At 39.3% G+C, this 27,742-nt stretch overlaps 1 protein-coding gene across 3 annotated transcripts in view; it reads right to left on the bottom strand.

Annotated features, from left to right (window-relative positions):
• Positions 1-27,742, bottom strand: part of REEP6 (receptor accessory protein 6) — a 1,065,881-nt gene that overhangs the window by 488,372 nt on the left and 549,767 nt on the right. For all 3 annotated transcript variants that reach the window (XM_044053991.1, XM_044053990.1, XM_044053992.1), the window contains one exon: positions 6,376-6,514. In XM_044053991.1, the coding sequence (XP_043909926.1) occupies positions 6,376-6,514 (139 nt within the window). The remainder of the gene's footprint in view (positions 1-6,375; positions 6,515-27,742) is intronic.

Raw genomic sequence — 27,742 nt, 5'->3', positions numbered from 1 at the left:
TTTCCTTGCCTGGCAGGTACTGTGCTTGAAGTTTGATTTGTAGTTCCAGAGCCATGTTCCAAAGAGACATGGCTAGCCTGCATAGGGGGTATGAATGGGTTCCTCCCTGTTTGTTTATGTACCACATTACTGTGGTATTGTCTGTCCTTATCAATAGCTGGCCTGGATGCAGTAGGTCTTTGAAAGCCATAATAGCATTTATTACTGCTAGCATTTCCTTTTGATTGATGTGTAGGTGCTTTTCTTTTTGGGACCATTTGCCCTGAATGCACCGATCTGTCATGTCGCCCCAGGCGTAGTCCGAGGCGTCTGTTGTGATGACTTGATTTGCTTGAGGCTTGCAGAATGGGAGACCTGTGTTTCTTTGGCATGCTTGAGCCCACCACAGAAATTCCTTTTGAAGACATGGAATCAGTGGTATCATTGTTTCCAAACTGTGGCTGTGTTGAGACCATAGGTTTTTTAGGTACCATTGAAGTTTCCTCATATGCAGCTTTGCACATGGGATCAGCAGGATGCAAGATGCCATGAATCTCAGAGCCTGCAGGATTTTCCTTGCAGTCAGCCTGGTGAAAGTTGCCAGTTTTCTGAAGTATTGATTTAGTTGCCCTTGTTTCTCTGGCGTGAGGTAGGCCATCTGGGTATTTGTATTCAAGCTGGCACCCAGGAAAATTATTGTTTGAGAGGGTATTAGCCTTGATTTCTTTTTGTTGACTGTGTATCCCAGAGAGTTCAACAACATTATTACAAATGCCAGATGTTTCAGAAGTATGTACTTGCTGTCCGCTTGGATCAGGCAGTCGTCCAAATATGGGTATATTTGTATCCCTTGAAGTCTGCAGTAGGCAATTACTGATGCCAGGCATTTCGTGAACACTCTGGGCGCAGTAGATAAGCCAAAGGGCAATGCAGAGAATTGATAATGGGTTGAACCTGCAAGAAATCTGAGGTATCTTCTGCAATCTTGTCTGACTGGGACATGCAGGTATGCCTCCTTGAGGTCCAATGTTACCAGCCAAGACTCCTTGCCCAGCATGGGAAGAAGCTGCTGTAATGTGAGCATCTTGAAATTTGGCATGAGTAAAAATGTGTTTAGGATGGATAGGTCCAAAATAGGTCTCCAATCTTTGCCCTTCCTTGGTACCAGGAATAGTCTGGAATAAAAACCTTGACCCTGTTCTTGTGCAGGTACCTCTTGAATAGCTTTCATGTCCATGAGATCTGAAATTTGTTTTTGTGCCTCTGCCCTTTGATTGTGTGGCAGGTTTGGCATGCCTCTCATTTTTGGAAGGGTGTGAAAGTGGAATCTGTAGCCTCTGTTTATAATGTCCAGGATCCATTTGTCTTTTGTGACAATATGCCAATTTTTCGAAAATAATGCCAGTTTTCCGCCTAAAGGTGCTGCCATTTGAGCCTTGCTTGGCATGCAAAGGGGAAAGTCATTGGGTCTGCTTTCTGAATGGCTGTGAACTATCCTCACCAGCTCTTTGTGTACGTGCTTGCCATTGTCTGCCTCTAAACGATCCTTGAGATTGCCCTCTACCCCTCGGGCGCCTGTATCTACCTCTTTGGGGTCTGTCCGTGGCTGGAAAGGACCAATTTTTTGAAGGCCAATTTCTAATGAAAGGTGGAGGTTGTGCCTGTAGGAAATCTTTCACTGTTTGCATTGATTTTGCCTTTTCCTCCATTTTCTTTAATACCTCCTCAGCTTTAACATCAAACAATACATCTTTTTGAAGAGGTGCATCTAGTAATTTAGCTTTGACTTGATCTGGTAAGGTTTGCTCTTTGAGCCAAGCATGTCTACGTATGACTGATCCTGTAACAGCAGCTCTACATGAGGCCTCTAAAGCATCAAAACCACATTGCAAGGTATGTTTACCCACTTGCTCTGCACTATGTAACAATTCCTGCAACTCCTTCAAGTCTGGTTGTTCAGGTTGTGACATTTTGCTTTTCAACTGTGATAACAGAAACTGTTGGTACTTTAACATATGGAACTTTAACATTGGTTAAGGTGGCTGAGGTGTATACCTTTTTCCCCCACCTTTCTAAAGCTCTGGAATCTCTCTCTGAAGGTAATGGATTTTTAGCAGTGGAGGCCTTAATTCCCTTGCGACCCTGTGAAATAGTTTCTGGGTCAGCCGCATGGCTTTTGTATAGGAATTGGTGTGAATCAGGAGCCCGGTAATACCCGTCAGGCTTGACTGGAGCTGGAGGTAAAGAATCTGGGTTGAGGCAGGCCTCCAAATACACATCATCTAGTATGTCTAAGACAGGAGGTATAGCCAGAGGCCTGTGCTGAGGGAGCAAGAGGAAATCACTAAGCCTCTTCTTGGAGTCTGAGTACTCTTCGCCTTCCCAGTGGAAGTGTTCCCTCAAGGTATGTAAGGTTTCCCCAAAAGAGTAATCCTCAGGGGGGGAGACAGAGGGAATGTACTCCTCTGCATCAGAATCTTCAAAAGGGGAGTATGAATGTTCCTGGTCTTCAGAATGTTCTGAAATAATGGAGGCCTGGTCCGAGGAAGGGAATTCTTCCTCCACTCTGGGCCTTTTGTCCGTGGGGGGTTGAGAACCCCTGATAAGAGTTAATCAAATCCTCAGCCATTTTGAGCATCTGCTTTTTAGGCATGGGGCCTTGAGAAGGTCCCTGTGGAGCTTGTCTTTTAGTATGCACGGCTGCTTTAGACTTAGTGAAAGCCTTGACGGAAAAAGAAGAAGAAGGCCTGAAGACACCTTGAGAGGTGGCAGGCCTATCTAAACTCAGAGTTTCCCTGCCAAGAGTGGCTTCGGTATCTGTAGTCGGGGTGTGGGCCGAAGAGCCTGCGACCTCGGGCACAGAAGACACCGGTAGGCACCTCGCTGAGAACCGGAGCACCTGTAGTCGGCTTTAGCGTGGTGTCGGTAGAAGTCGCGGACCTCGTATGTCTGTCCTTATCTTTGCGTTTTTTACTCAAAACTGGAGTCGGAGCATCCGACGACATAATGTAATTAAACGTTTTGCCAAAAATGTGTTGGGCGAACTCCGCCCAACGCTTAATAGTGCGTCTGTTGAATGTAGCACAAAAACGACAGGCTGAGACGTCGTGGTCTGGGCCTAAGCAAGGAATGCAGAGGGAATGAAAATCCTTATGCGGTATTTGCTTCCCACATGAAATGCAATTATTAACTTTGTCTGACATCGGTCTGAGGCAAGAAAAGTTTCCAACGGGTACTTAGCTTTCAAGAAGACTTCGGTTGAAAAATATTCGTAATCTCAGGAGCTGGCTGACCGGCACTTGCGAACTGCTTCTGCTTCTGGCACCGCGCGGCAAGAAAGACTGAAGAAAATGGCGTCGGCTGGTTCTTTTATACCCCTGTCGCACTGACGTCAGAGAAGAAGCGACGACATCCGACGCCGGACCTAGACTTTGGAATTCGGCCGACCGAGGACCCGCCTGACGGCAGGAAAACCCATCTGTTATGACTGCAGCTGTATGCACGATGAACATCTGTGTGGGGTCCAGCGACTGGAGGTTCCCAATCTCTCCATTTATGAGTTCCATAATGATTCATTCCATAGCCTTACAGATCAAACTAGACAGGCTTATTGGTCAGTAGTTCCCAGTGTCAGTTGTGGCCCCACCCTTGTGTAGCAGGACCACTGTTGCCATGCGCCATTCTATGGGCACATATCCTGTGGAGAGGCTGAGACTGAACAGGGTATTAAGATGCGGAGTTAATTCCTTTTGGAGCTCGTGTATGACACAGCCTGGGACACCATCTGGTCCCATGGTGGCAGTGTTTTTAGCTTTAGATAGAGCCTTGTTAACCAACGTATCAGTAATAATTGGACTTACACAATCCCCTGGAATGGTAATAAGCCCTGTAGGTGGTGGTGGTGGCGGTGGTGGGGGATTTGCACTGAACCTGTCAGCCAAAATGTTGGCAATGTCAGAAAGGTCAGTGTATTTTGTTTCATTTTGTACTAACTCAGAACAGACCTGAGCGTTGCCATTTAGGTTTTTGGCATAGCCATAGAAGGCCTTATGGTTATCCTTGGCAACTTTCTTTTCAAAATTAGCTCTAGTTGACTTGATGAGGGCCCTCACCCTGGGCTAACATCCGCCTCAAGAGTCTCACCAGAATCCTGAGCTGCAGCATGGGCATCAGGCTTAACTTTTTCTGGCCTTCTTTCGAGGCAGCTCCTCGGAGGTACCTACTCCACTCTCCATATCTAATGCCAGACGTCAGAGTCTTTGGTTTTCTAAATATAACTTTAAAGCGGCCAGGCAACTTCGTAAGGTTTTAGGTAAATCGGATTGGCAGATGTCACAAGAGTTGTAGTCGTGAACTTCCCCCAAACAAAACAAACACTGGTTGTGCATGTACTTATGTGGAATTTGCCTTCCACAAGCACACCTAACTAGACTAGCTGATATGTAAATCTGAAATGCAAGAAGGAATATAGACAAACATCCCAAAAGGGTACTTGTCTGAAAGTGAACTGCCGAAGTCAAACGGATTCCAGAAGCTGGTGATCGGAGGTCCATAGATCACCGTGGCAGAGAAGTTCTGAGTTGGGTACATGCAGATGTCACAAATATAGCCGATGTTGGTTTACGGCTCTGACATGCTACGTTGCATGTAGCCCCTTTCCTAAGACTTTGGTATACTGGCCGGATGTCCAGTGCTGCAGGCAGCCACCTCCCTACTGTTATAAATACTGCAACATGAGAAATGAAGGGCATAGTTAAATACCTTAATGGACAGATGGCTGGCTTACAGACAGGACCCAAGATGTCAGGATTGGTGAGAACACCTCCAACAAGGAACCTGTCACCAGCAGAGTACCCCAGAGCTCAGTGCTGGGCTTGGTCCTATTTGACATCTACTTCTCAGAAGTCAAAGCTAATGTTCAAGGCCTCTAACTCACCAAGTTCGCAGATGACTGTAAATTGTGAGCTACTGTAGATTCCCCCAAGAAACTAATATCTTGCAAGAGGATTTAAAACAGACAAATGACTGGTGCCAAATTCGCAACCTAAAACTCATTGCCAAAAAATGTATAATAATAATGCCCTTCAGGAACCTGTCAACCCAAGTTAATTACGCCATCAATAAAACACCTATAAGAGGTGACCCAGTAATAAAGGATCTGGGGACATGTGTAAACAGCAATCTGGCCTTTGACCAACATGTAGCTATGATGGTAAGAAAATCATTCTATATCACACAACTTAGAGGTTAGTGTATGGCATCCAGCTCCAAGGAATTTATACTACCACTCTACTCGGCCCTTATCAGACCTGTCAATGAGTACATTGTCCCTCTGGCATGTAACTAACCAGACACTTATAACAGTTACAATGCCCACAAAGGTTTTTCACCAGGATAATTCAGGGCATGAATATCCTATCCTACATTGATCGTCTAAAGGTGATGTCTCTGCATTCAGTCTCCTTCATGCTGCTGAGTGGTGATCTTTGCCTGGCTTACAGGGCTTCTTCAGACCCAGCCCTGGTGGATTTGTTGCACATGCGCAAAACAAACAGCACCAGAAACACTAGACCCAGGGATCTGAACTTCGTCTGTGACATCAACTGAACATGCTGAAGTGACAGATATGTGTCCCAAAAGTCCCCATGCTATGGAACAGGCACCTCATCCATGTAAAACAGAGTTAATCTCTGAACTATTCAAAATAAACCTTGACAACTAAATGGGAAATTATAAATTTATCTCTGGTCTGGCCTTCACGTCCCTTATGGACAGAGGCTTTCAATAAAAGTACATCCTAAAACCCCCCTCCCTGAAAATCCCTTAGTTACCTCCCTACTAACATCCTCCCTGTGCAGATGCACACAATACTTGGGACACAAATGGGTTTGCGGTGCACAGCTAGACTTGTAAAGGCTCTAGCAGTTGTTAGCCCACTAACAACCTATGAACAATACCGTATGACACTACAGATTGCAGCTTGAAAATATTTGTGCACAACACTTCAAGGATATTAGAGCTGCTTATGAGTTCTAGCTTGTACAGTGCATGCCTCTGGTTCTTGTGTACCTAAACTTAAAAACCTAATAGTATTTCATCTATTTGATACAAACCTAATGAAAGCTGCACCAACTGTTTAGAAAGCAAGTCAAATTCCTTTATAATATAAAGAAACTATCCACCAAAATATGTGAAACATTGAAGAGGACAATGTCTTAAATTTATCAGGCTCATTTGTAATTTTGTTTGCTAAAAACTTGGATCTGAAATACTAGGTTATGCTGCAGTTTAAAATTTACATTCATAATATGACTCTGGCTCATCCTACAATCCGAGCAGTCAGTCTGACATCTGACGTATAGCATCTGCAAAAGATGATTAGCCTAATTTACTTACCTTCCCCACATAATAAAATGGGAACCAATAGAGAAATATGTCAGAAAAGAATTCTGCTACACTGAAGACACCATATACCACCCAGTATGTTAGCCACTTTGTGTCATCTTCTTTGTCCGTGGATTCAATAGCTTTGATCCTAAGGGAAAGAAAGTTTAACACCTGTCAATGTCCAATTAGAAGAGGTAAGAGAGTCAAAAGTGCTGTAAAGTAAAAATAATTGATACTCAGTTATGTATTTCACAGTGTATTAGTAGCACCACCTACTGCAAAATTTCTCAAAGGATAAAAGTCTTACATTTAAAGAAAGTTCTATACTTGCCACAACAAGAGAACTGAATGATCAGGCCCATTGTTGCTAACATCAGAACTAATGTTGGGGGACATTAGGACAGCTCAGCACATACATTTCCAGGCTATCAGGACATTACTCTTTCCCATAATGCACTGTGGTATTGTTCTTTTTCAGAACCCCAATATACCATACAAGCCAAACAAAAACTAGATCAAGGAAGAGGAGAACGACCAAGCGGCTACTGCAAAAGTACCATCCAAAGCTGTATTACGAAAAAAAGGATTTAGGGGTAGCAACTGCTCTGGTTAAGTCTGCCTTTGGAAAAGAAAAAAAGGTTTACTATGTTTAACATAATGATAGAGAATGCATTCTGTAAACCATTTAGCTACAGTCATTTTAGTCTCAAGCTTCCTGACTGAAAAATAAATAAAAATTGGTCACTCTTTTCTAACATTTTGTTTTGCTGACATAATACATCAGTTGTCTGTATTCTCCCTACATGGAATAAATGGGGAAATAAAACTTGTTTGCATGAGTTTTTTTTGGGGGGGGACTCAAGACTCAGGGAATTTGACCACTGAGACATGATTTCCCAGTCTCTCTAAAAAATGTATCTTTTGGATTTCCCCATGATAAAAGTCAAGCTACCTGGCCGCTATTGTTAGTGGGTCTTGACACAGAGAAAGCATTTAATAAAGTTAGTTGGGATTTTATGAGTAAGGCAATGATAGCATTCATTTTCCCTGACAGAATATGGCTAATAAGGAGGATATATGAAAGGTCAGAAGGCAAGAATTAAGGTGGGAGAGGTTTCTGTCCAGCAAGCTGTGTTTGAACAGTGGAACAAAGCAGGGATGTCGTCTTTCCCCTTTATTTGCTTATGATTTAGAACCATTAGCAAAGAACTCACACATGCAGGGACATAACTCATACGGCAATCAAGAAAAGTTAGCTTTATTTGCAGATGATATTATTTTGTAATTGATAAATCCAGATAAAGGATGTCTTGGTGTTGTAGAACATTTTGAGAGTTTCTAGTCTTTTTGGGATATAAATGAAATGAGGATAAAACAAAGGCTATAGCGATAAACTATGTAATCATACACAAATTGATTCAGCAACACCCTTATTTATGGGAACACGATAACGAAGTATTTAGGTTTATGGATTAAAAAGGATTCTGTTACGGCACCTAAGGATATGTGGGAAGAGACTAAACAAAAGACAATATAAACTGAGAAAGTGGAAGTTACTGATTATGGATATTGATAACAACATACAAGCAGTGAAAATATTTTTAGTCCCTTTAAGTTTTATAGGCAGGTCAGGTTCTTTTTTCATAAACTAGGAGAAGTTGTGAATGATTATAAAGATTTGAAGGAATTCATTTGTTTAGAGGAAGAGGGCAAGAGTTAACTGTCTTAAAATAATTCTCCCTATAGAACAAGATGGTTTAGGATTATCTGATTTGAAAGGATACTTTAGAGCTATGAAGTTAAGGCTTACATACATAACTCAAGAAAAAGGTTATAAATCAATATAAAAGGGAATGAAGATGAAATGGTGGGAGGTTCAAGAAAAGGAGATATAAAGACTTTGGATGCAGGCCCTGGAGGAGAACCACCACCACCACACAAAATATTCTATTTATAAGGTAGCAGAAAGTGTTCTAAAAAAACTAAGCAAACACTCAAATGGAGAAAGTACAGTTCTGTAAGTAAACTTTCTATTATTGTAGATGTTTGAATGATCATTGATGTAGTAGCCTTAGCTATATGGGTTGGGTTCAGGCGCCTAGGCAGTGAGACATTTCCCTGTGGTACATTTGACTGGGGACACACGGCTGAAGTGACATTCAGCTGCAGAGAAATATGGCTGTTTGCAAATTCCTTGTGGGCAAAGAGAAAAATATGTTGCCATGCCCACAACTTCAATAACCAAATGCACGGGGGAAAACAATGTCCATGGTCCCCAAGGGAACACGAGATAGCAGACAATATAGCAGGCATCAGCAGCCGGTTGGCCAGAAGGCATGTCAGTGGCAGTAAAAATGCAGTGCACAATGGGCAGTGCCTTTATAACTGGAGTGTGTGGACCACTACCCCCTTCACAGTGTCTAAGGAACATTACCTAAAACACATACTGGAGCATAAATGTGACTATAGTAGCCTACAGGATTTCTTCCATGCTGTAGCACACTTCTATATGTTGTAATTACATAAGTATGTACTGTACACTGAGCAGAACACTCATTCTTTTTTTGCAACCATGCATTTGGTTATTAAAGCTGTGAGCATGGCAGTGTGTGCTTCTCTTTGCCCACAGGGAATCTGCAAACAGCCATATTTCTCTGCAGTGAATGTCACTTCAGCCATGTGTCCCCAGTCAAATGTACCACAGGAAAATGTCTCACTGCCTAGGTGCCTGAACCCATATGGGTTATATCCTGCTAAGGCTATAACAGCTGGACATATTACAAAGCTTAAGGGCACCTTCTACATACCGAAAACATGAATGAACCAGCGCAAGCAGAGCTGAGAGAAAGTGTTGTTTGGATGCCAAGCCCTTCAGAGCTTTCATGCCAAATGGAAGAGGGATGCCACAGCCCTGAAAAGGTCAATGCTAGGACACTAAAAAAATCAAAGTCCTTACCCTGACGACAAAAGACATACAAAAAATAAGGATGACAGAAGATACTGCACCACTGATCATTCGAACATCTACTGTTATGGGTAGACTACCATAACATACTGACTGGGAGTTGGAAGTATGAGGATCCAAGAGACCCTGGAGACTAGTCCTAGCAAAGACCTAGACTTGCACTTTCTCCCTGGAACCTGAGAAGGAGTCTACGTTACATTGCTTTGTAAAGGTACGGACAGATTACCAAGCTCCTGCCTCTAGAATACTTCTAAAATCAACTCTTTTCAAAAACCCATAAATTACATCAAGGCCTTGTGGTAGAATTAGCCTTAACCCTGCCTGGAATTACCTTACTCTGACAGTTATAACAAAGGTTAATAGCATGAGACAACAGTTTGGATATGGTAAGCTTTAACACAGGTTAAAGCTGTGAGAGCTTCATAAGAAATGAAAAAGTGATCAGAGTTTCAGAAAGTTTTAGTGCTGAAAGTCAACCATCTGAGTTGTCTGTCAACATCCAGAGTATGCTCTCTCTTATATTTTTAGGCTATGAAAAGAAGATGGGGAGAGAGACAGCTTGACTCACAGTAGACTCAGATACTACTTTAGGCATAAAAGAAGAATTAGTTGTTCTGTTTTTTTTAACAACTTTATTATATTACCCCTTAAGATGTAGGCAAACGCACATTACAGAAAAGAAAAAACATATTAACATTTTTCCCATTCACATACATTATACATAACGCCTTTTCTTTCTTTGTAATTATTATCAGACCAACATCACAAAGTGTGGTATTCCTGCCTTCCCTTATATCTCACTCTCCCTCCTCCTGAACATTACTTTGTATGCATCATTCCCATAATTTCCATTTATTTCTTTGTAATTTGTTTCTTCCCTTTTTAAAGATCCATCTTCCAGTTCTTTTATCTATTTTATAATATTCAGTACTTCCAATAAAGTTGGTTTAGACTATTTCCATTTTCTAGTAACTGCTTTTTGGCAGTCAGCAGAAATAAACGTAATAAGTCTTGCAATTCAGATTTTGTATCCCAGCTCAAAATAATAATTTCCTCAGTTACAGCCATTTACTCACGCAATATTTCTGATGAGTACTCAGTGTTTTTTTTTAAATCTGCCAAGTCGTTGTTGTTGTGTCTTTCGGCTTATCCCGGTTAGGGGTCACCACAGGGGAACTCCGGTCCGCTAATGTTTGGTAGTGGATTTTTACCTGCCGAGTTACCAGCCCTGATGCACAACCTTCAACGAAGGCACGCCCATTCACGCATGCCTCCACACAGAAGACGCTTTAGCTGAGAATTGAATGGGACGACGTCTTGCTGTGAGGCGACAACGCTACCGCACTCTGCCAAGTCGTTACACTCCTAAAACATATGTTCTCAGTCACTTCTTTCTTCATCATCCCACCTCCAACATTTGCCATCTACTTGAGGCAAAATTCTTTGAAGTCAGCTTGTGGTATAAGATTACCTATACAAACACTTCCAAGCAAAGATCATAAGCCTTCCGGACTTTGTTTCATAACTGGGAGCCAATATTATATGTCCTTCAATTGTTCTCTTGTAAATTGTTTTTACAGTCTCTCTTCCCAATCTTTTCTAACCCCCGATGATTAATTCTTACAGTTTTCATGCAATATGTTATATGCCCTACTAATTATCGCTTTTTTGGCAGCAGCTCCTGTTCTAGATTCAACTAAAAACCACACGAGCAGTTTTTTCATTTAAGATCTGCCTATCCTTTTTTATTTGCCTATACCTCAGTTATCAATCCCTGGTAGGGAAGGCTGTCTTCTAGTTTGCTGTCCAAAGATCTTCTTAGCCTCATCCCACTCTATTACCTTTCCCAATACTTTGGTCCTTTACCAGTTTTCTGCAGTAAATAACAGCACCTTCTTGCCTACTTATGTATCCTGCTTGCAGTCATCCTTATTGGCAAAATCCCTTCTACATTCTTGTGTTGGCCTAATTCTTAATATTCTATATAGTTATTTCCTTAAGGATCTTTATCCAAAATCCCACTCTTTCCATTTCTTGAACTCATGTCTGCCTCATCATTATCCCTTTCTATTCTGAATTGCAACTTTTTGCTTGTGTTACGTATGTGAGCCTTAACTGTGCATCTCTAAAATATCACCTTCAAGGCATATAATCCTAAACTGCCCTGTTCTACTGGAAGGATCAACTTATCCCACTTAACTCTTGCCGACTTCCCCTCTCAGATAAATTCCTTCAACTCTTTTTTTAATTATTGTCCACAACTTCTCCTCTAGTAGATACAAAAATATATTTGACCCCGTATATAAAATTAAAGGGACTAAAAGCAATTTCACTGCACCACATCTTACTATCCATAAACAGCTTCCAGTTTCACATTACTTTTTGTTTAGCCTCTATCCACATATCCTTGCTGACATAACATAAGCCTTTTTAATCCATACTCCTACATACTTCATCTTATCGTGTACCCATAAATATGGGTATTGCTGAATCAATTTGTGCATGGGTATATAATTTACGGCTCTAACCTTGCATTATCTTTATTAATTTTATATCCCAAAAAGACTTCAGACTGTCTCAAAATGTTCCTCACTGAAATATCACGTCTATATTACAACATCGAAGCTTTAGTTCATCGAATAACTAAAGCTCGATCTTGTAATATCGACCGCTAAAAGGCCAATTCAACCAAGGGAAACACTTCCCTTGGCTGAATCAAAAAAAAAAAACTTTACATTTGAAATCAAGTGGGGGGCTGTGTCGTCCACACCCACTTCAACTAAATATACCAAATCCGAGATCGCTCCAAATTGGATACTCCACATAATGGCCAAAGGAAGTGTTTCCCTTGGTTAAATCGGCCGTTCGACAATTTACAGTTTTGATATTACAAGTTCGAGCTTTACTTATTCGATTAAGTAAAGCTTTGATCTTGTAATATAGAACCAAAATATCTATTTATCAGGTACAAAACAACAATCTGCAAATAATTATACAATTATATACTTGCATTTCTGACTCCCTTATTTTCTTTGCCAATGGCTTGAAATACAAAGCAACTCTTCTTTCAGAAGGCAGAGCAATCAGCAAAATTGTTTCTATGTTACAGACCTCAAATCAGCCCACTGAGCTCATTCAAATGGAGCAAGAGTTATTTAAGATCGAAAAGAGGAGTCATCTCTTTTATAGGAGGCTCGGTATGTAACATCCCTTTCAAAAACATTATGACGTGGGAATGAATGCAATGAAAGGGCGAGGATCCATGGTCAGACATGCTGAAATGGGCAAAAAACTAACCTTGACAGAAGAGTAAGAAAAGCCAGTGGATAACTCGCACAAATATTAGCCTTAAAAGGGTCCCAGGTTTTAGTCTTGGCATCAACTAGAAAATCTTTTCCATTTGGTTATATATGGTTTCCTAGTACCAGGTTTTCTTGCCTCCTTTAATACCTACTGCACATCCTGACAAAGTAGGTACCTAAAAGGTATAGAGACTATATCATTAAGGCAGTTAGCTAAAGTTGTTTCACACTGGGATGTATAAAAAAACACCCTGTACTAAGTGTGTAGGTCAAGTTTGTGAAAAAGCTTGTGGTAACTGCCCTTGGTCTTCCAAAAGAAGGGATAACGACTGCTGTCTAGGCCACAAAAGAGCCACTACTATGATCTTTGGACAGTCTTTCTGCAGAATGACCCTGGACATTAATGGAAAGGGTGGAAAAGCATACAAGAACATTCCAGTCCAAGGAAAAGAGAATGCATCTACTTTCCTGGCCTTCTCACATGGAGTCCGTTTTTATGTTTCCTCTTATATGGAGTCCTTGATCAAAATTTTGACAACTGACTGTTGTGAATGGAGGCAAACGATCTATCTGAGGCATTCCACCAGCTGGATCAATTCCTAGGAGACCCCCTGATTTACCTTCCATTTATGAGCAACTGTCCTAATCCTAGCAGCTTGCCTGCCAAAAAATATGCTCTGAATGGTAAGGTGCCTGTAAAGTAAGATTGTGCTGAAAAGCTATATCCCAAACTGCCATGGCTAGTCTGCACAAAAGGTAAAGATCTTTTGCTTAGGTACCACATTATTGTGAAGTTTTCTATAAATCACCTGTATAGGTCCTGGGACCCATAGATGAATGAGACAGTTGAGACCATTTATTACTGCCAACATCTCTTATGTTTTTGCCTTGGTCTGTTTTTTTTCCTAAAGACTCTGGAGTTTTACTTTCACAGACACCACTCCCCTAATAAACTCTGAGATGTCTGTAGTGACAGACTGTGCCAGAGCTGGAAGGGAAAAGAAGAGACCTAGAGTCAGATAAAACTGATCTCACTACCAAAGAAGTTACCTTTTCACAAATCCTAAAACAAGACTCTACAATGTCAAGTGATATTGCTAATAAAACCATGCTGATTTTAAGTACCCCTGATTTTTTTCGCATGTGGAGTATGGCTAAAGGAATCATGAGACTTATTGATACCATGTATCCTAATATCTTGAGAAATTCCCTTCCGGAGATATTGGTTTGAGTAGAAAACCTCAGAAATGGATCTACAAACAGAGGTACATTTTCATGTGGAAGAAAACCTCTTTGAACGGAGGTATCTAGGAGAGAACCCAGGAAAACAATCCTATGTGAATAAGTCAAACAAGACCTTTGGATGTTCTACTGATACTCTAGTCTGTGCAGAAAATCCCTCACTCAGATGAGAGATACCCGACACTTTGAAACAGACTCTGCAAAGATAAGCAAATCAACTAAATAAAGAAAATGTGAATATCTTGCAATCTGCCACATACTATCACTGGAGCTAGGCACTTTGTAAATACTCTTGGTGGAGTGGAGAACCCATAGGTAATGCAGAAAATTTAAAGTACGATCCAGACAGAGAGAACCATAAGAAACATTTAAAATATGATGCTGCAGGAATGTGATGATGAGCATGTCAAATCTAGGAAAAATTTAGTAGGAGAATGAGAGGTAACAGATCATGAAGGGATAATCTTTCGAACTTTGGAACTTTCAGAAACTGGTTTTGGAAGGAAAATGTAGGGCTTCCCTCCATCTGGCTACTTTTGTTAGCACCAGAAACATTTGTGAGTAAAACTTTCTCATTTTGAAGAAGGAGGAACAGCTTCTATTCCCCTCTGAATTAGCAGATGCTAAAGGACACGAGGTAAAAATGAAGTTTGTTTTGGCGAAAGAAGAGGAATCTCATGAAAAGGAGGGAGAGACTTCCACTACCATCTGTTTTCCCTGATGAATCTTTCTCAAAACCCACTTGTATGAGACCATCTTCTCCCAGAGAGAGAGAAAAGAAGGGACAGATTTTTGGGAAGAATTAAAGGCTTACAAGGGTGGTAAGGAAGTGGGGGACAATTCCGTAGATAGTCATTCAGACTTATTAGACTGTCCTTGTTTTTCGGTGCTCCTCCTCCTTTCTTTTTGGAGCCCAATTGCGATTGCTTTTAAAAGTCTGCTTATGCTGCTTTTTGTAAAATGTTGCAGAGGTAGCTGTAAATCCCTTGACAAATTTAGAGTAGAAAGGCTGTAAAATCTGAGGAATGTTCTATATCAGCTTCCTTTCATCACACTTAAGGACCTCTGCAGCAGAAGGTCCAACTACATCCTCACTATCCAAGAACAAAATAAGAAGCTGGGGACAGATAGCCACATGCACTGCTTTAATAAAAAACATTAAGCACTCTAAGGGACAGTTCAAAATTTCAGCTTTTACATCCTCATGAAGGTTTTGTGTATGCAACCAAACAATCCTCTTCAGAGTTACAGAAGTAGCAGCAGCTCTGGAAGTGGCATCAGCTGAATTATAAGCACACTACAAAGAATGTTTAGTCATTTGTAACACAGAAGCATACAAGATTGTACAAAAATTAATTTCCCTCAGACTATGGAAAATAAGCATAATGTTCCTCATATTCTCAATACAGGCAAAAATAAACTTTAACATGCGAGCTTGACAATTAAGAATTCTAAAAATAAGGGCTGCAGAAAAATACACTTTTCCCAAATCTTTCAAGGGGTTTTCCCATTCTTGCAAGAGGAGAAGGATCAACACTTGCCAAGGAAATTTCTAAAGGGTCTGATTTGGAATTAGAAAACAAAAATAAGACAGAGGAACTTCACACAATCTATCTGTTTACCTAGGGGCAGCAAGTGAGCTATCAAACATTTTATAGGCTATAATAAATGCATCCTACAATGTTGGAAAAACAGGAGGAACTGAAACAGGGTCAGGAAATTCCAGGCGCAATAAATCATATTTCTTTAAACACAGTTGATGATCATTATGTTTCCACTGAATAAGTGATTCATTCTAGATATAGTTTCAGAAAAAGAAATTCCTTCCAAAGACTATTAGAAGAAACACTTCCTAGAACCAAAATTAGAAACTTGTGGAGAGAAAACTGTTGTCCCCTCACAATCTTTTTTCCTGCTCATTGTCTCAATTATCATCAGACTGTGAAGAATCCCTTTTTCTATTTCCAGGAAAACCAGAACAGTAAGGGTCAAGAGCCGGAACTAAGCACAATAAATCAATCCTGTTTAAGACAGCTGACAAGCAAAAGATAAATGTTTGAATTTTCTGCTTCTTTTTGACAGGAATTTCTAAAGAAACAGGCCTACTTTTGACAGCAAAAACATCCCTACGGACAGGCATCCCAGTCTGGCTAGACAGACAGGTATTCCCTGCCCCTTCTTCCAAGACCGACAGGAGTGGTTCTCCCTTGCCCAACAAGGGCACTCCAACAGCCACAGAGGATGTGTATAACCCCTGGTCCATGGTGGCTGTATGGACTACACCAGAGGAAGCTAAAGGAAAAAATAATGGTCTGAGGAACCAGAAATGGCCATACCATAGTCACCTTTTGCGGCTGATGCAATTTATTAACTTGCTGAAGTGGCAAAGGTTGCTTGGAATTTTTTTTCTCTCTTTTTGGGTGGAAGAAGGATGAATCTCAGAACCAATTGGTCATTCCATGGTGAAGCCAAAAAAAGAAGTCTGAATCCTAAGGAAGTCTGGTAGCTATAGCTGGTGAAACAGGAAAGTATTAAAGCTGTTTTCTTCTACCAAAACAGAATGAAAAGCACTTTAAACATTTACCCAGCCCATAAAAGTAATGTAACACAACTTGTAGAAAGGAAAAAGTTTTAGAAACTTTTTTCCTCAAAAGTGAAAAGTAACACTCCTAGTAAATGCTTTCACAGAAAAAGATAAGTCTGACAGAAAAATATGATGTTGAAGTTTTTTTTTTCCAACAAAGGATCTTATCTGTCGGGCAAAGGAGAAGCATTAGCTAGCTGTTGATCCTTAAAAGCCTGCAGGATGATTGCTCTTCAGCGAGAAGAAAGCTCTTAAGGGCTTGTCACCCAAAACACTCTTTCTTGTTCTTGAGCGGTTATCAATGTGGGCATGGGTGTGGTTATGTAGAAGGTACCTTTAAGCTTTGGAAGCTGGCCTGTTTTTATATAATTAGCTGGATATAACTCGTATAGCTGTGGTTACTACAACAGTGATCAAATGATAAAGAGGAGATTTTATCAATATGAACAGCTGTAACTAGGGGTACAGAAAACAGGTAAGGGGGACTGTAATTTACTAAAGAAAATTAGCAAAGGAACCAAGGTAATGGGAGAAATAACTATATATGGACAGGTAACAGAGTGGAATGAGGCCAAACAGAAGTCTAGACTGCAAGTCAGAAACTGCCTTACCTACCAGGGGTTGATTATAGACAAAGAGAAAGGGATAGGGGAGTGCTAAGTGAAAGACCAGCTCAGGTTACACTTTCAGTTGAGTCCAGAACAGAACGTGTTTGTTAAAAAGGGATAATCAGTAGGGCATATAAAATATTGCATGATAACGAAGAATCAATAGGAAGAGGTTAGAAAATACTGGGAAGAGAGTTTGGAAAGGAAATTTACAAAAGAACAGAGGAAGGACATCTGTATGATTCCCAAGTACGCAATAATGTCTGCAAGGTTTAGGACTTTTGCAAAGCTATATTTCTTTTATACACCAAGCAGACTTCAGAGAATTTTTCCTCAGGTAGACAGCAAATGCTGGAGGCATGATGGGAAAGAGAAGAAATTGGAACCATGCTTTTTAGGAATGCAACAAGTTGGCAGTTTTTCAAAATTCAATACATAGCACACTGACAGAAATGTTGGGGGGAGCAATTGATTTTAACTAAGGAAATGATTTTGAGCTAGGATATAGGGTCTGAATTTCCTAGACACAGTAAGGCTATACTACGTTTAATGCTATTAGCTGCCAAAATAGCAATTAGGAGGAAAGTAAATCAAAATGTAAAACAACTGTAACTGAAGCATTGAATATTATAAAGGAGATAAAAAAACTGTAAGATTAATTTTTAGAAAAGCGAAAGAGCAAATTACGTAGAAATAAATAGAATTTTGTAGGGCAAATACATACAGAATAATGTTCAGGAGGAGGAGGAGGAGTGAGGCTTCAGGGGCATCAGGAATTTAGCTTTTTATGTCACACTGAAGTGAATGGTAATTGCTAAAAAGAAAACAACAGCCTGTTTAACGTCTTTGTGGGATGCGTTCTATGTTCGTTTGATAAAAGAAGAACATTTAACTTTTTTGAACTATAACGTTTCATATCTTCAGCTGTGTTCCCTCCTCCGTGTTTGGATTTGGTTTATTGTTACATACTTGGTGCATTTGGAGGAGGGTTTACTCCACGTCTCTTATTTCCTTTATAAATTAAAGTTTGTTATATTAGAATCAATATCTCCCTCAGTTAGAGGTGGAGCATGGCCTTATTTACTGGAGAAAGCAGAATTAATTTGGCAAATCTGACTAGACTGTATTCATTGGCCAGGCTTGAATGACAGCCAGTCATTTTCCAGTTTATTAAAATTTAAAGCTTTGAAAAGATAACATTTGATATTGCTAAATATTAAATGTCCAGTATTTAATACCTAAATTATTTATCAACACATCCAGTAGGCTAGAGTTTTATGGTTTAAATATTCTTTTTGCATTTTAGGATTTTAAAACAACTGTTTTTCATGTTCAGATTACATGACAAACTATAGTAATATGTATGTGATTTTATAAATGTAGCTTTTTATTGTGTTGTATTTGTATAGCATGGGATTATTTATGTGGTTTTATGCATGTAGTTTTTTACTCTGTTGTACTTGCATTAAAAAAAAAAAAAAAAAAAAAAAACAGTGGTCCTTTAAAAACTTTTTTGTAGATGAATGGAGGAGAGGAAGTGAGGTCACAAGTTTTATCTTTTAAAAGGAAGCTGAATGTGAAGTACTTTGTCTGATGAAGTTCCTGTATTAATGTTTTAAGGGACGAAAGTGCTTACGTTTTGAATATGGATTAAACTTGGAGTTCAAAGTTGGATTTATCTCTGCCTGCTGCATCACTGTTGTTTGCTGCATTGTGTTTGAATTTGGACTACATTTTTGCTTGCTGCACTACACCTGGTGTGAGCTTTTTTCATGATTTATTAATAGAAATTAAACTTTATCAAGTTATGATAACAAGGAATTGTTGCCAGATACAGAAAACCCTTGTAACTGTTCAAGGTCACCTAATAACCTGTTAGACCAACACAGTGATACTAAGACCCAATACAAAAACAAATATCTGGCATTAGGCGGTATACATATTCCACCAATGTTAACCAAAGATGTCAATCATACACTGCAAAAGTAAAGTAGAAGTGCCGCTAATCAAATGATACATTTGACTGAAAAATGCACATACCTCAGGAAACAGTTACTCAGACTGAAGAAATACTTGCATTATGAGATTCTATTATGAGGCCAACACAAAGAAGGTTAATAGTTGCAGGTAAGAACTGGGTTAGTCCCCACCCGTGTTATCAAATAACTCATTCAAAACTAAAATCCAGCACTGTAGCCCCTGAACAGCACCCACAAGAATACATTATGACTACCACAGATGTAATAGTATACCAAGTATCTAGCCTAACAAACTGATCAATAAATGAAAACCATTTCCCACAACTGTAGAAAATGTCCTTCATCATACCCTTGCATAAGGGTGGTCCACCAGAGACCTCTCCAACTACAGACCCATTGCTATTATGTCACCTCTTTCAAAAATCCTGGAAAAGTATATTCACTCCTAGCTTCTCAAATTCATTTTACAACACAATCTCCTCAATCCAGCTCAACAAAGTTTAAACCCCATCACAGTACCACTACAGCCTTAGTTGGTTTCATTAACCTTACATCCACCCTCTTCATAGATTTATCAAAGGCCTCGGATACTGTCAGTCACAAAAATCACCTACTTATAATTTCATCATTAGGCCTCACAAGCTCCACCCTCCTTTGACTCTATGGCTATCTGACAAATAGGCAAAATAGTGTTAAATGGGATAATTACTATTCCTCCTTCCTACCCATACCCCTTGATGTGCCTAAAAGTTCAATCCTAGGCCCCTTATTGCTCAACATATTTATAAATGATTTGCACACTTCAACCAAGCATGTCGCAACAGTCCAAAATGTTGATGACTCTACAGTTATATGTACTGTTACAGACTCCTTTATTCTCCAGCAACATACATAGCAATCCTTCTATTCAATGAAACCTAACTAGAAAACTCCAGCTCCTTCTCAATGCCAAGAAAACAAAACTTGTTACCCCCCAAAGTAGTTCATCACCCAAAAAGAACTATTCTCTATATAGAAAACTTTAGAAGGTAACGCAAACCAAACTCCTAAGAGATATTATAGACAAACTGAAATTCAAACATTACATACTGAACGTAGTAAAAAAGACACACGAAAAACTATGCATTCTCTACCAAGCTATGCCTTTCCTCTCAGCTACAGCCAGAAAAAGGATTTCCTCCACCTATTTACTCCCAACCCTACTAGAAATGCCTCCCCAGTTCTGACCAGCTTAAACTCAACAGTAACACAAAAACTCTAGCAACGTTAAAGAGTTAATACAATTGCAAAAATTGCCACTAATTTTCCCCTTTTGGGGCACAGCACTGCTCAGCACTCAAAGACCTTAACAGGCTAGAGCTCTCATATACATTTACCACCACATAACTACTGATCATCCATAAACTACTCAAAACACCAGAACAATGCCCAAGCCTTACATTTCTCATTCACTCATAAAACCTTAAGAGTGATCTTTGTTCTGTTGTCAAACAGCTACTTATGATATCTAAATCTAAAATTACAGCAGGTGACACTATGTCACTAGGAAGTGGAACTCTCTTCCACTGTCAATAAGATAAACTGAAAACCTACAATTCTTCAAAATCTGAACTTAAGTAATATTACCACTGACAACCTCAAAACCTGACCCCTCTCTGAACCCTTACTCTTCTTTACTACAATTTACTCCATAACTAACCTTTCTTCTCCATTTCTCAATCCTACCTATTACACTTTGCTTTTTACTTACCTGTGATATCCCTATCCTAAGCCTTCCGTCACCTTTACCCCTTAAACTAACTGCTTCCTAACTCTATCATTCTTAGCTAAATCTCTCATAACAACCAACATATCATGATAATAGACAATCCTTTACTGTTGTCACCAAAGTTATTATGTTAATGTGCTTCTACTGTCTTATATACTCTGTTCTGTTTGTGTAATACTTTCTCTGTATGTAATTAAATGTGGAGCTTTTCTCCCCGGGCCTCCACTGAAAATGGGCTTATCTCAGGCCCAGTGGAGTTTCCCGGTAAACAAATGCAATAAATAAACAAATAAATAAATTTTATGGCTCTGTTCTCAAGAAACTCTTACCTACACTAATAAAATCACTCAACCTTACCCCTATCTAATACTTCACTTTATAGCAGCAGTTAAAGTACTATACTTATTTTTAATTTAGCAGAATCAAATTTCCATTCCATCACTACTTCTCTGTTAACACTTAAATTTGCTTGTTTCCCTCCAATTTCATAGATTACTCCTACTTATACACCATCATTCTATCTGTAAATTCTTAATACAATGCTGTATATTTGTGAATATAAATACACATTTTATTATACTGACTACTATTCTATGCATACACTGTAACTGCAATATAAAATGTGTTACTGTAAATACTGACTGCTTTAAATGTTACTTTGGAGCTCATCTTCCTGGGCCTCTGCTGAAAAAGGGTACCTGAGCCCAGACTTTCATAGTAAACAAATGTCAATAAATAAACAAAATAAATGTCTGTTGCACTTCACTACGCATCACATCATAAGTAATGGAACCTACATTTTTGTTGACTATTATGAGCAATATCATGCTAGATCTTTGCTCTGAATATTATGCTATTTTATTTCTGAATCCCCAATGTTTTTCCTGTCTCGTGAATGCATGTTTTTATATTATTATTCTAAAAACAAGTAATTTCCGTGGTATCCCTGAAGTCTCAAAACAGCCCACTAAAGTGTAGTGGGTCTAAAAACAAAACAGTGTAAGAAAAGTAATCCAAGCAAGGCTACTTAATAAAGGATTTTCGACTGGAAACAGACTGCCTGCCTTGCTTGGACTACTTCTGAATACTTAGTAATGCTGTAGAATTATATATTTTCTATTATTACTTTTTGACTTGACGAGTTTACGCTCGCTACTTCTACTACTATTGTCTGATCTGATTAATATACAGTGATTAACTAGAAATATATGGACTGAAAATCTTCCACACAGAGAAGTTTCTTACACTGTTATATTATTATTCTAAGTACAGCTGAACATTCTATGTAACGCTGTGCAATGCTTCTATCAGAATAACTGAGATGTACTTGTTTACGTATTCAGTGTAACTTCCTGGAACTTTTCTCCCCAGGCCTCAACTGAAAAGGGGCTTCTGCCTAGATGGATTTTCATAGGCAACAAATAAACAGACAAACTATTGTAAGGTACATTATTCCTGAATTAGAGAACAATTAGGTAAAATAAAATGGGAATATGTTTATAAGATAATGCTTTGGTTATTGAACAATACAAGATATACCCTTTTGAGTCAGTAGTTTACAACTAAAAAGATACAGAACTGAAGCAGTAGATTGAAATCACAGTGCATGATGTAAAATCAGGCCTTTCAAGTACATAAGAAACCTCCTACCAGGAAAAATAAAAGAAACTTAAAATAGGGTATCTAAGTGTTTACAGATCCAAATTAAACAAGGGAAAAGCAAAATATGAGAGAGGACTTGATTGTAATATTAACAATAAAAAGGACTACCATAAATACATACTGTTTAAATCATTGGGTAGTTATACTGTAGGATCATTAGTAACATACAAATCAACAGAAACCAAATGAAATTGCAGAAGTCCTGAATATGTATTTAATGGATGTCAGCAGGTCAAACAGGTTACAGGATAACACTATTCAGTGTGATACTGACAAAGTATAAAAAAAAAAGTTGTGCTACACTGGAGGGAATAAACAAAGATGTTGCCAAAAGTAAAATCAATCTGTTCAATGGGCCAGATGGTGCCCCTGCAGTTAAGTTCAAAATTGTGAAGAAAAACTTACTGCCTATATTCCCCCATAAATATTTTAGCAGGCAGCTGAAATCTGAATTTGTTCCTAGTTAATGGAAAACATCAAACATTATAACAATAATTAATAGAGGTACTGCAACTGAAATGAAAAAAGTCCAAGACATTAAGCTCAAACTCTCTGTTAGCTAAATGTTTTGAAAGATGCATTTTGGATCATATTGTGGAAGCGAGAACCTATGCCTTGGACATTGGTATTGTTCAACACATATTTCTCAATGAAACAGCCTCTCTAATTTAGTTGATTTCTACTTAAGGTTAGCTGTAGAAGTAGTGTATCTTGATTTAGCAAAAGCACTTTATAAATGGATGCGTATGGTGAAATATCATGTCTTGTTTGCCATGAGGAGAGCTCTTATATTACATGTTTAATTATCAACTGATTAAATGAACAGAACACAAGTGTGGCATCCAAGGAGTACTTTCATCTACATTAACTGCTAGTGGAGCAATTCTATAGGACTCATTTTGTGTTATACCCTTTCATTTGGTATTTGCACAACTTCCAGGGGACAATTAAGTGCTGAATCAGCAAATATGCAGATAGCAATAATATACGTACATACACACACACACACACACACACACACACACACACACACACACACACACACAAAATCTCACGCATGTGCAATAATGCCCTTCTAGCCTGCCAATATACCAAAACTGTCATTCCCATAACAAGTGTTCACATTGTTCCTAAAATATCAATTAGTGCTTGCTTTAAAATATTTTGGTAGTTTATTCCATGCATCAGCTACTCTCTCAAAGGCCCAATTAGTACATCTAGCATTCATATATAATTTCCTACACAGATTGACGGTTCTCTACTATTCTCTGATAACATCGAACATTGCCAGAGGTAGTTGTATCTAATTATACAAGGACTGGCCAGTAATATCCAAAAAGGGCACGCTGTTTGGTCAGCCCAACCAGCATACCATTGTAAATCTGAGACTAAACCAATGGAAAAAGGTCTGGTCACCCAGACTTTTTTCCATTAGTATATACCATAACATTTTTAGTTCTCTCTCTCTCTTTTTTTTTTTTTTTAAATAAGTTTACAAAACCACACACCTCAAATGAACAAAGAAGACAGTATAGAGAAAAATAAGAGAATAATCGGGTACATTAGGCAAATCTAAAGAAACGTACCCGATTATCCTTTTATTTTCTCTGTCCCATCTCTCTCTCGAATATTAAAAGTCTACCGATATCTTTGTTTCTTAATAAATAAAAATAAGATAAAATAAAAAAGGCAACGGAGATCATTCTTTCTCCAGTGCTTCCTTTACACAGCACTGATGTACTGCGTAAGTGTGGGAACGCAAGTCCCATATGCATGCACAGTACATCAGGAAGGCCCTAGGATATCGGAGAAAATGCGGAAGGGCATCACGGAGGCATTATATAAACACATTATTTAAGAAAAGTAAGTATTTTGTTCTTTAATAATGTCATTGTATAATAGCAATAACCGACTCCGTGGTGTGGTACATTGAAGATTTACCCATGTTTGTCTTCGCCCTCGTGATTAAACCACACCAACCATGGGTAAAAATCTTCAATATACTACACCGACTTCATTGGTTACTGCTATAATGCCCTATATACCAGAGTAAGGTCTCTTCTTAAATATCAGTATGAGACACTGTACAAGTTCAGATATTTTAATCTTTCATAATAACATGAATTTTCACATCCATGAATGACAATGGTATATTTCCACTGTACTCTTTTCAATATACTCATGCATATTTACTTATAAGCTTTCCATATTATTATTATAATACCATAGTCTAATTTGTGTAATGCAACGTACAATGATTTCAGCATTTGATTTCCTAGACTTTGTAAATCTTTTTATAGAGTATATAGTTTTAAAACTATCATTAATTAATTGGTTCTTATGATCAGAAAAACTCAAAGCTGGATCTACCCCATATACCCAGGTTCCTAAATGAATTGACAGTTTCAACCACTATGTGCTGTATTGAACAATCACCATTTAATCAAGGTCTCACAATTCTCAAATGTTTAGTTTCTGATGGTATTGATCAGCATATTATTCTCATGAAATTGCACTTGATTCTGATAAATATATTAGCAATATAAATAACTATACAAGGGCAAAACTTGGGCAACATGGACTTGTTTAAGATTTAATGATGAAAAGTGCAAGGCATTTATTTTTGTCAAGTAGAAGTTGCACAATATAAAGATCTGGAGTAACCATACTCTCTAAATTAACATTCAAGGAACATGAAACAAGCTGGTATACTGTTTAACATGACCCAGATATTTTTTAAGTTTGTTTGCTAGAGTAGTACACTGATCACAAGAGACCATTTGCAGGTACAGCACAGGTAATAGTAAACAAATAGTTGGAAATGTATAACATTGTTCTTATACTTGTACTGAACTGTAATTCTGCTTTCAATAATTATACTTCGGGAGAGCTACAGAGTTTCAAAATTATCCAGATAAAGCTGATGATACATTCCCACTCTGAACTTTATAGAATCAAGTATGTTCACTATACACAGAGATACTTTCAAGGAAAATTCTTAATGACTTCTAGAATATATAGTGACAAAGTGTGCTGAACAAGTTTTGATTTTAGACATATGTACTAGTCCCAAAACATTCAAAGACGTTAATTTTGTTATCAAAGTGAATAATTCCTATTAAAAAAAAAAAAAGATTTGTACATTACTTGTATCATCCTACATCTGTGGAATAAATTACTATGCAAGGTCTTTGATGTCATCTTATAGGTTCATAGGTTCATACTAGGGTATCTGCCCTAGGGCATTTATAAGCCTAGCCAGAGTGTGTTTGGCTTTCGCCACCCATTTTAAATTAATTTTGCTATGCCTTTTTTTGAGGTTAGTATACTGTGCCTCTGTCTAACAGTGACACAGAAGTGATAGCCGGGGTAAACCTACGATCTCCCATCCACTCATCAAGATTCCTCTTGAAGAGAGTCAATGTGGGACACTGCCTAACCTGGACTGGGATTTTATTCCAGAGTGAAGGGAGCCTCTGGGTTATGAATCTGTCCCTCCAGCATGTCCTATTTATTTCAGTACTGAGGTTCACGTCTCTCGAGTGCGTAGCTCAATGGGATTTGGATTTTCTGAGGTGCAGCATGTCCATTAATTCCGGGTTGGACATGGCTTTATACGTCAGGCACAGATCGCCTCTGAGCAGGCGGTATGCCACTAAGTAGAGCTGGAGTTTCTTTAACCGGGCAGCATATGGCATCTGTTTGAGCCCTTTGATCCTCTTGGTGAGGTACTTTTGGGGTCTTTCCAGTTGCTGCAGGTGTCTGGTAAGGTACATCCCAAAAGGGGCATTGTACTCAATTATGGGCCTGATGAGGGATGAGTAAAGAGGTACGATGACCTCCCCTGATCTAGATGTGAATCCCTTCATGATTAGGTGGGCTATATAAAATGTTTTTCTAACCACTTTGGCCACGTGGTTGTCAAATGAGAGACTGCTATCAACTTGGGTCCCCAGGTCCCTAATGACTTCTTCTGTACTTAATGGATTACCACCAATGTGGTAATTTGTGGGCACTTTGTTTTTGCCAAAGGGGATGACTATACACTTTTTGGCGTTTAGCTTGAGGCCATGGCTCTGGCACCAGTTGTCTGTTTCTATGAGGCCCTTTTGGAGGATGCTTGTGTCGGCTGGAGAGTTGATTATGGCACCCAGTTTGCAGTCATCTGCAAACTTGGTCAGCCACAGTCCTTCCGTGTTGGCCTGTACCGCCGAGAAATACATACCGAACAAGAGAGGTCCCAGGACTGAGCCTTGTGGGATGCCACTTGTAACTGGTTTGGAGTCTGACATGGCTCCAGCAATTCTAACCATGTGGGTTCTGTCCTTGAGCCAGTTTGCAACCCATCTAGTGACATAGGGGTTTATATTTAAGCTGGTGAGCTTATCTATAATGCCCGAGTGGGGTATTGTATCGAAGGCTTTTGCGAGGTCCAGGTAGGCTGTGTGGACCACCTTCCCCTCGTCAATGGCCTTGGTGACTGTTTCAAAGAAATCAACCAGGTTTAAGAGGCAGGATCTGCCCTTAACAAAGCCAAACTGGGTAGGATCCAGTGTCTGTAGGTCCCCAATATCTTTATTTATGAGGTCCATGATGATCCTTTCCATAGCTTTGCAGACCAAGCTAGTCAGGCTTATGAGGCGATAGTTTCCAGGATCCGTTGAGGCACCACCTTTGTGGAGAGGGACCACTGTTGCTGTACGTCACTCTTTGGGTACATATCCTGTAGTAAGGCTAAGATTGAACAGTAGTTTTATGTTTGGGTTTAGCTCTTCTTGGAGTTCATGTAGGACGCAGCCCAGGACACCATATGGTCCCATTGATGCTGTGTTTTTTGCTTTGGAGAGGGCGGCTCTTACCTGAGCATCTGAGATGTCGGGGGGCAGCACTCTGTTGGGATAGATATTTGCCCTTTTGGTGGGGAGAGGGGGGAGAAGTTTGCACTGAACCTGTCAGCTAGGATGTTGGCAATGTCTGTGGGCTCGGTGTATTTTTTGTCATTTTGGACTAATTCTGAGCATATCTGGGAATTCCCACCTGGGTTCCTAACATAACTAAAGAAAGCCTTGTGATTATCCTTCGTGTCCTGTGCAATTTTTCTCTCAAAGCTGGCCTTAGACGATTTTATGAGTGCCCGTAGTTTTTTGCTAATACTGATCAGAGATGCCTTCCCTTTTTGGGATTTTGCTCTATCATGTAGTAGCTTCCTCCTTCTATTGTATAGTTTGTTTATGGCTGGGGTCCACCAGACAGGACATCTGCCTTT

Source organism: Protopterus annectens, chromosome 13.part0 (assembly GCF_019279795.1).
Source record: "Protopterus annectens isolate FY-2018-M chromosome 13.part0, PAN1.0, whole genome shotgun sequence".
Classification (NCBI taxonomy): Eukaryota; Metazoa; Chordata; order Ceratodontiformes; family Protopteridae; genus Protopterus; species Protopterus annectens.
Note: the sequence above shows the minus strand (reverse complement) of the source record. Positions and strands in the feature narration are given on the sequence as shown.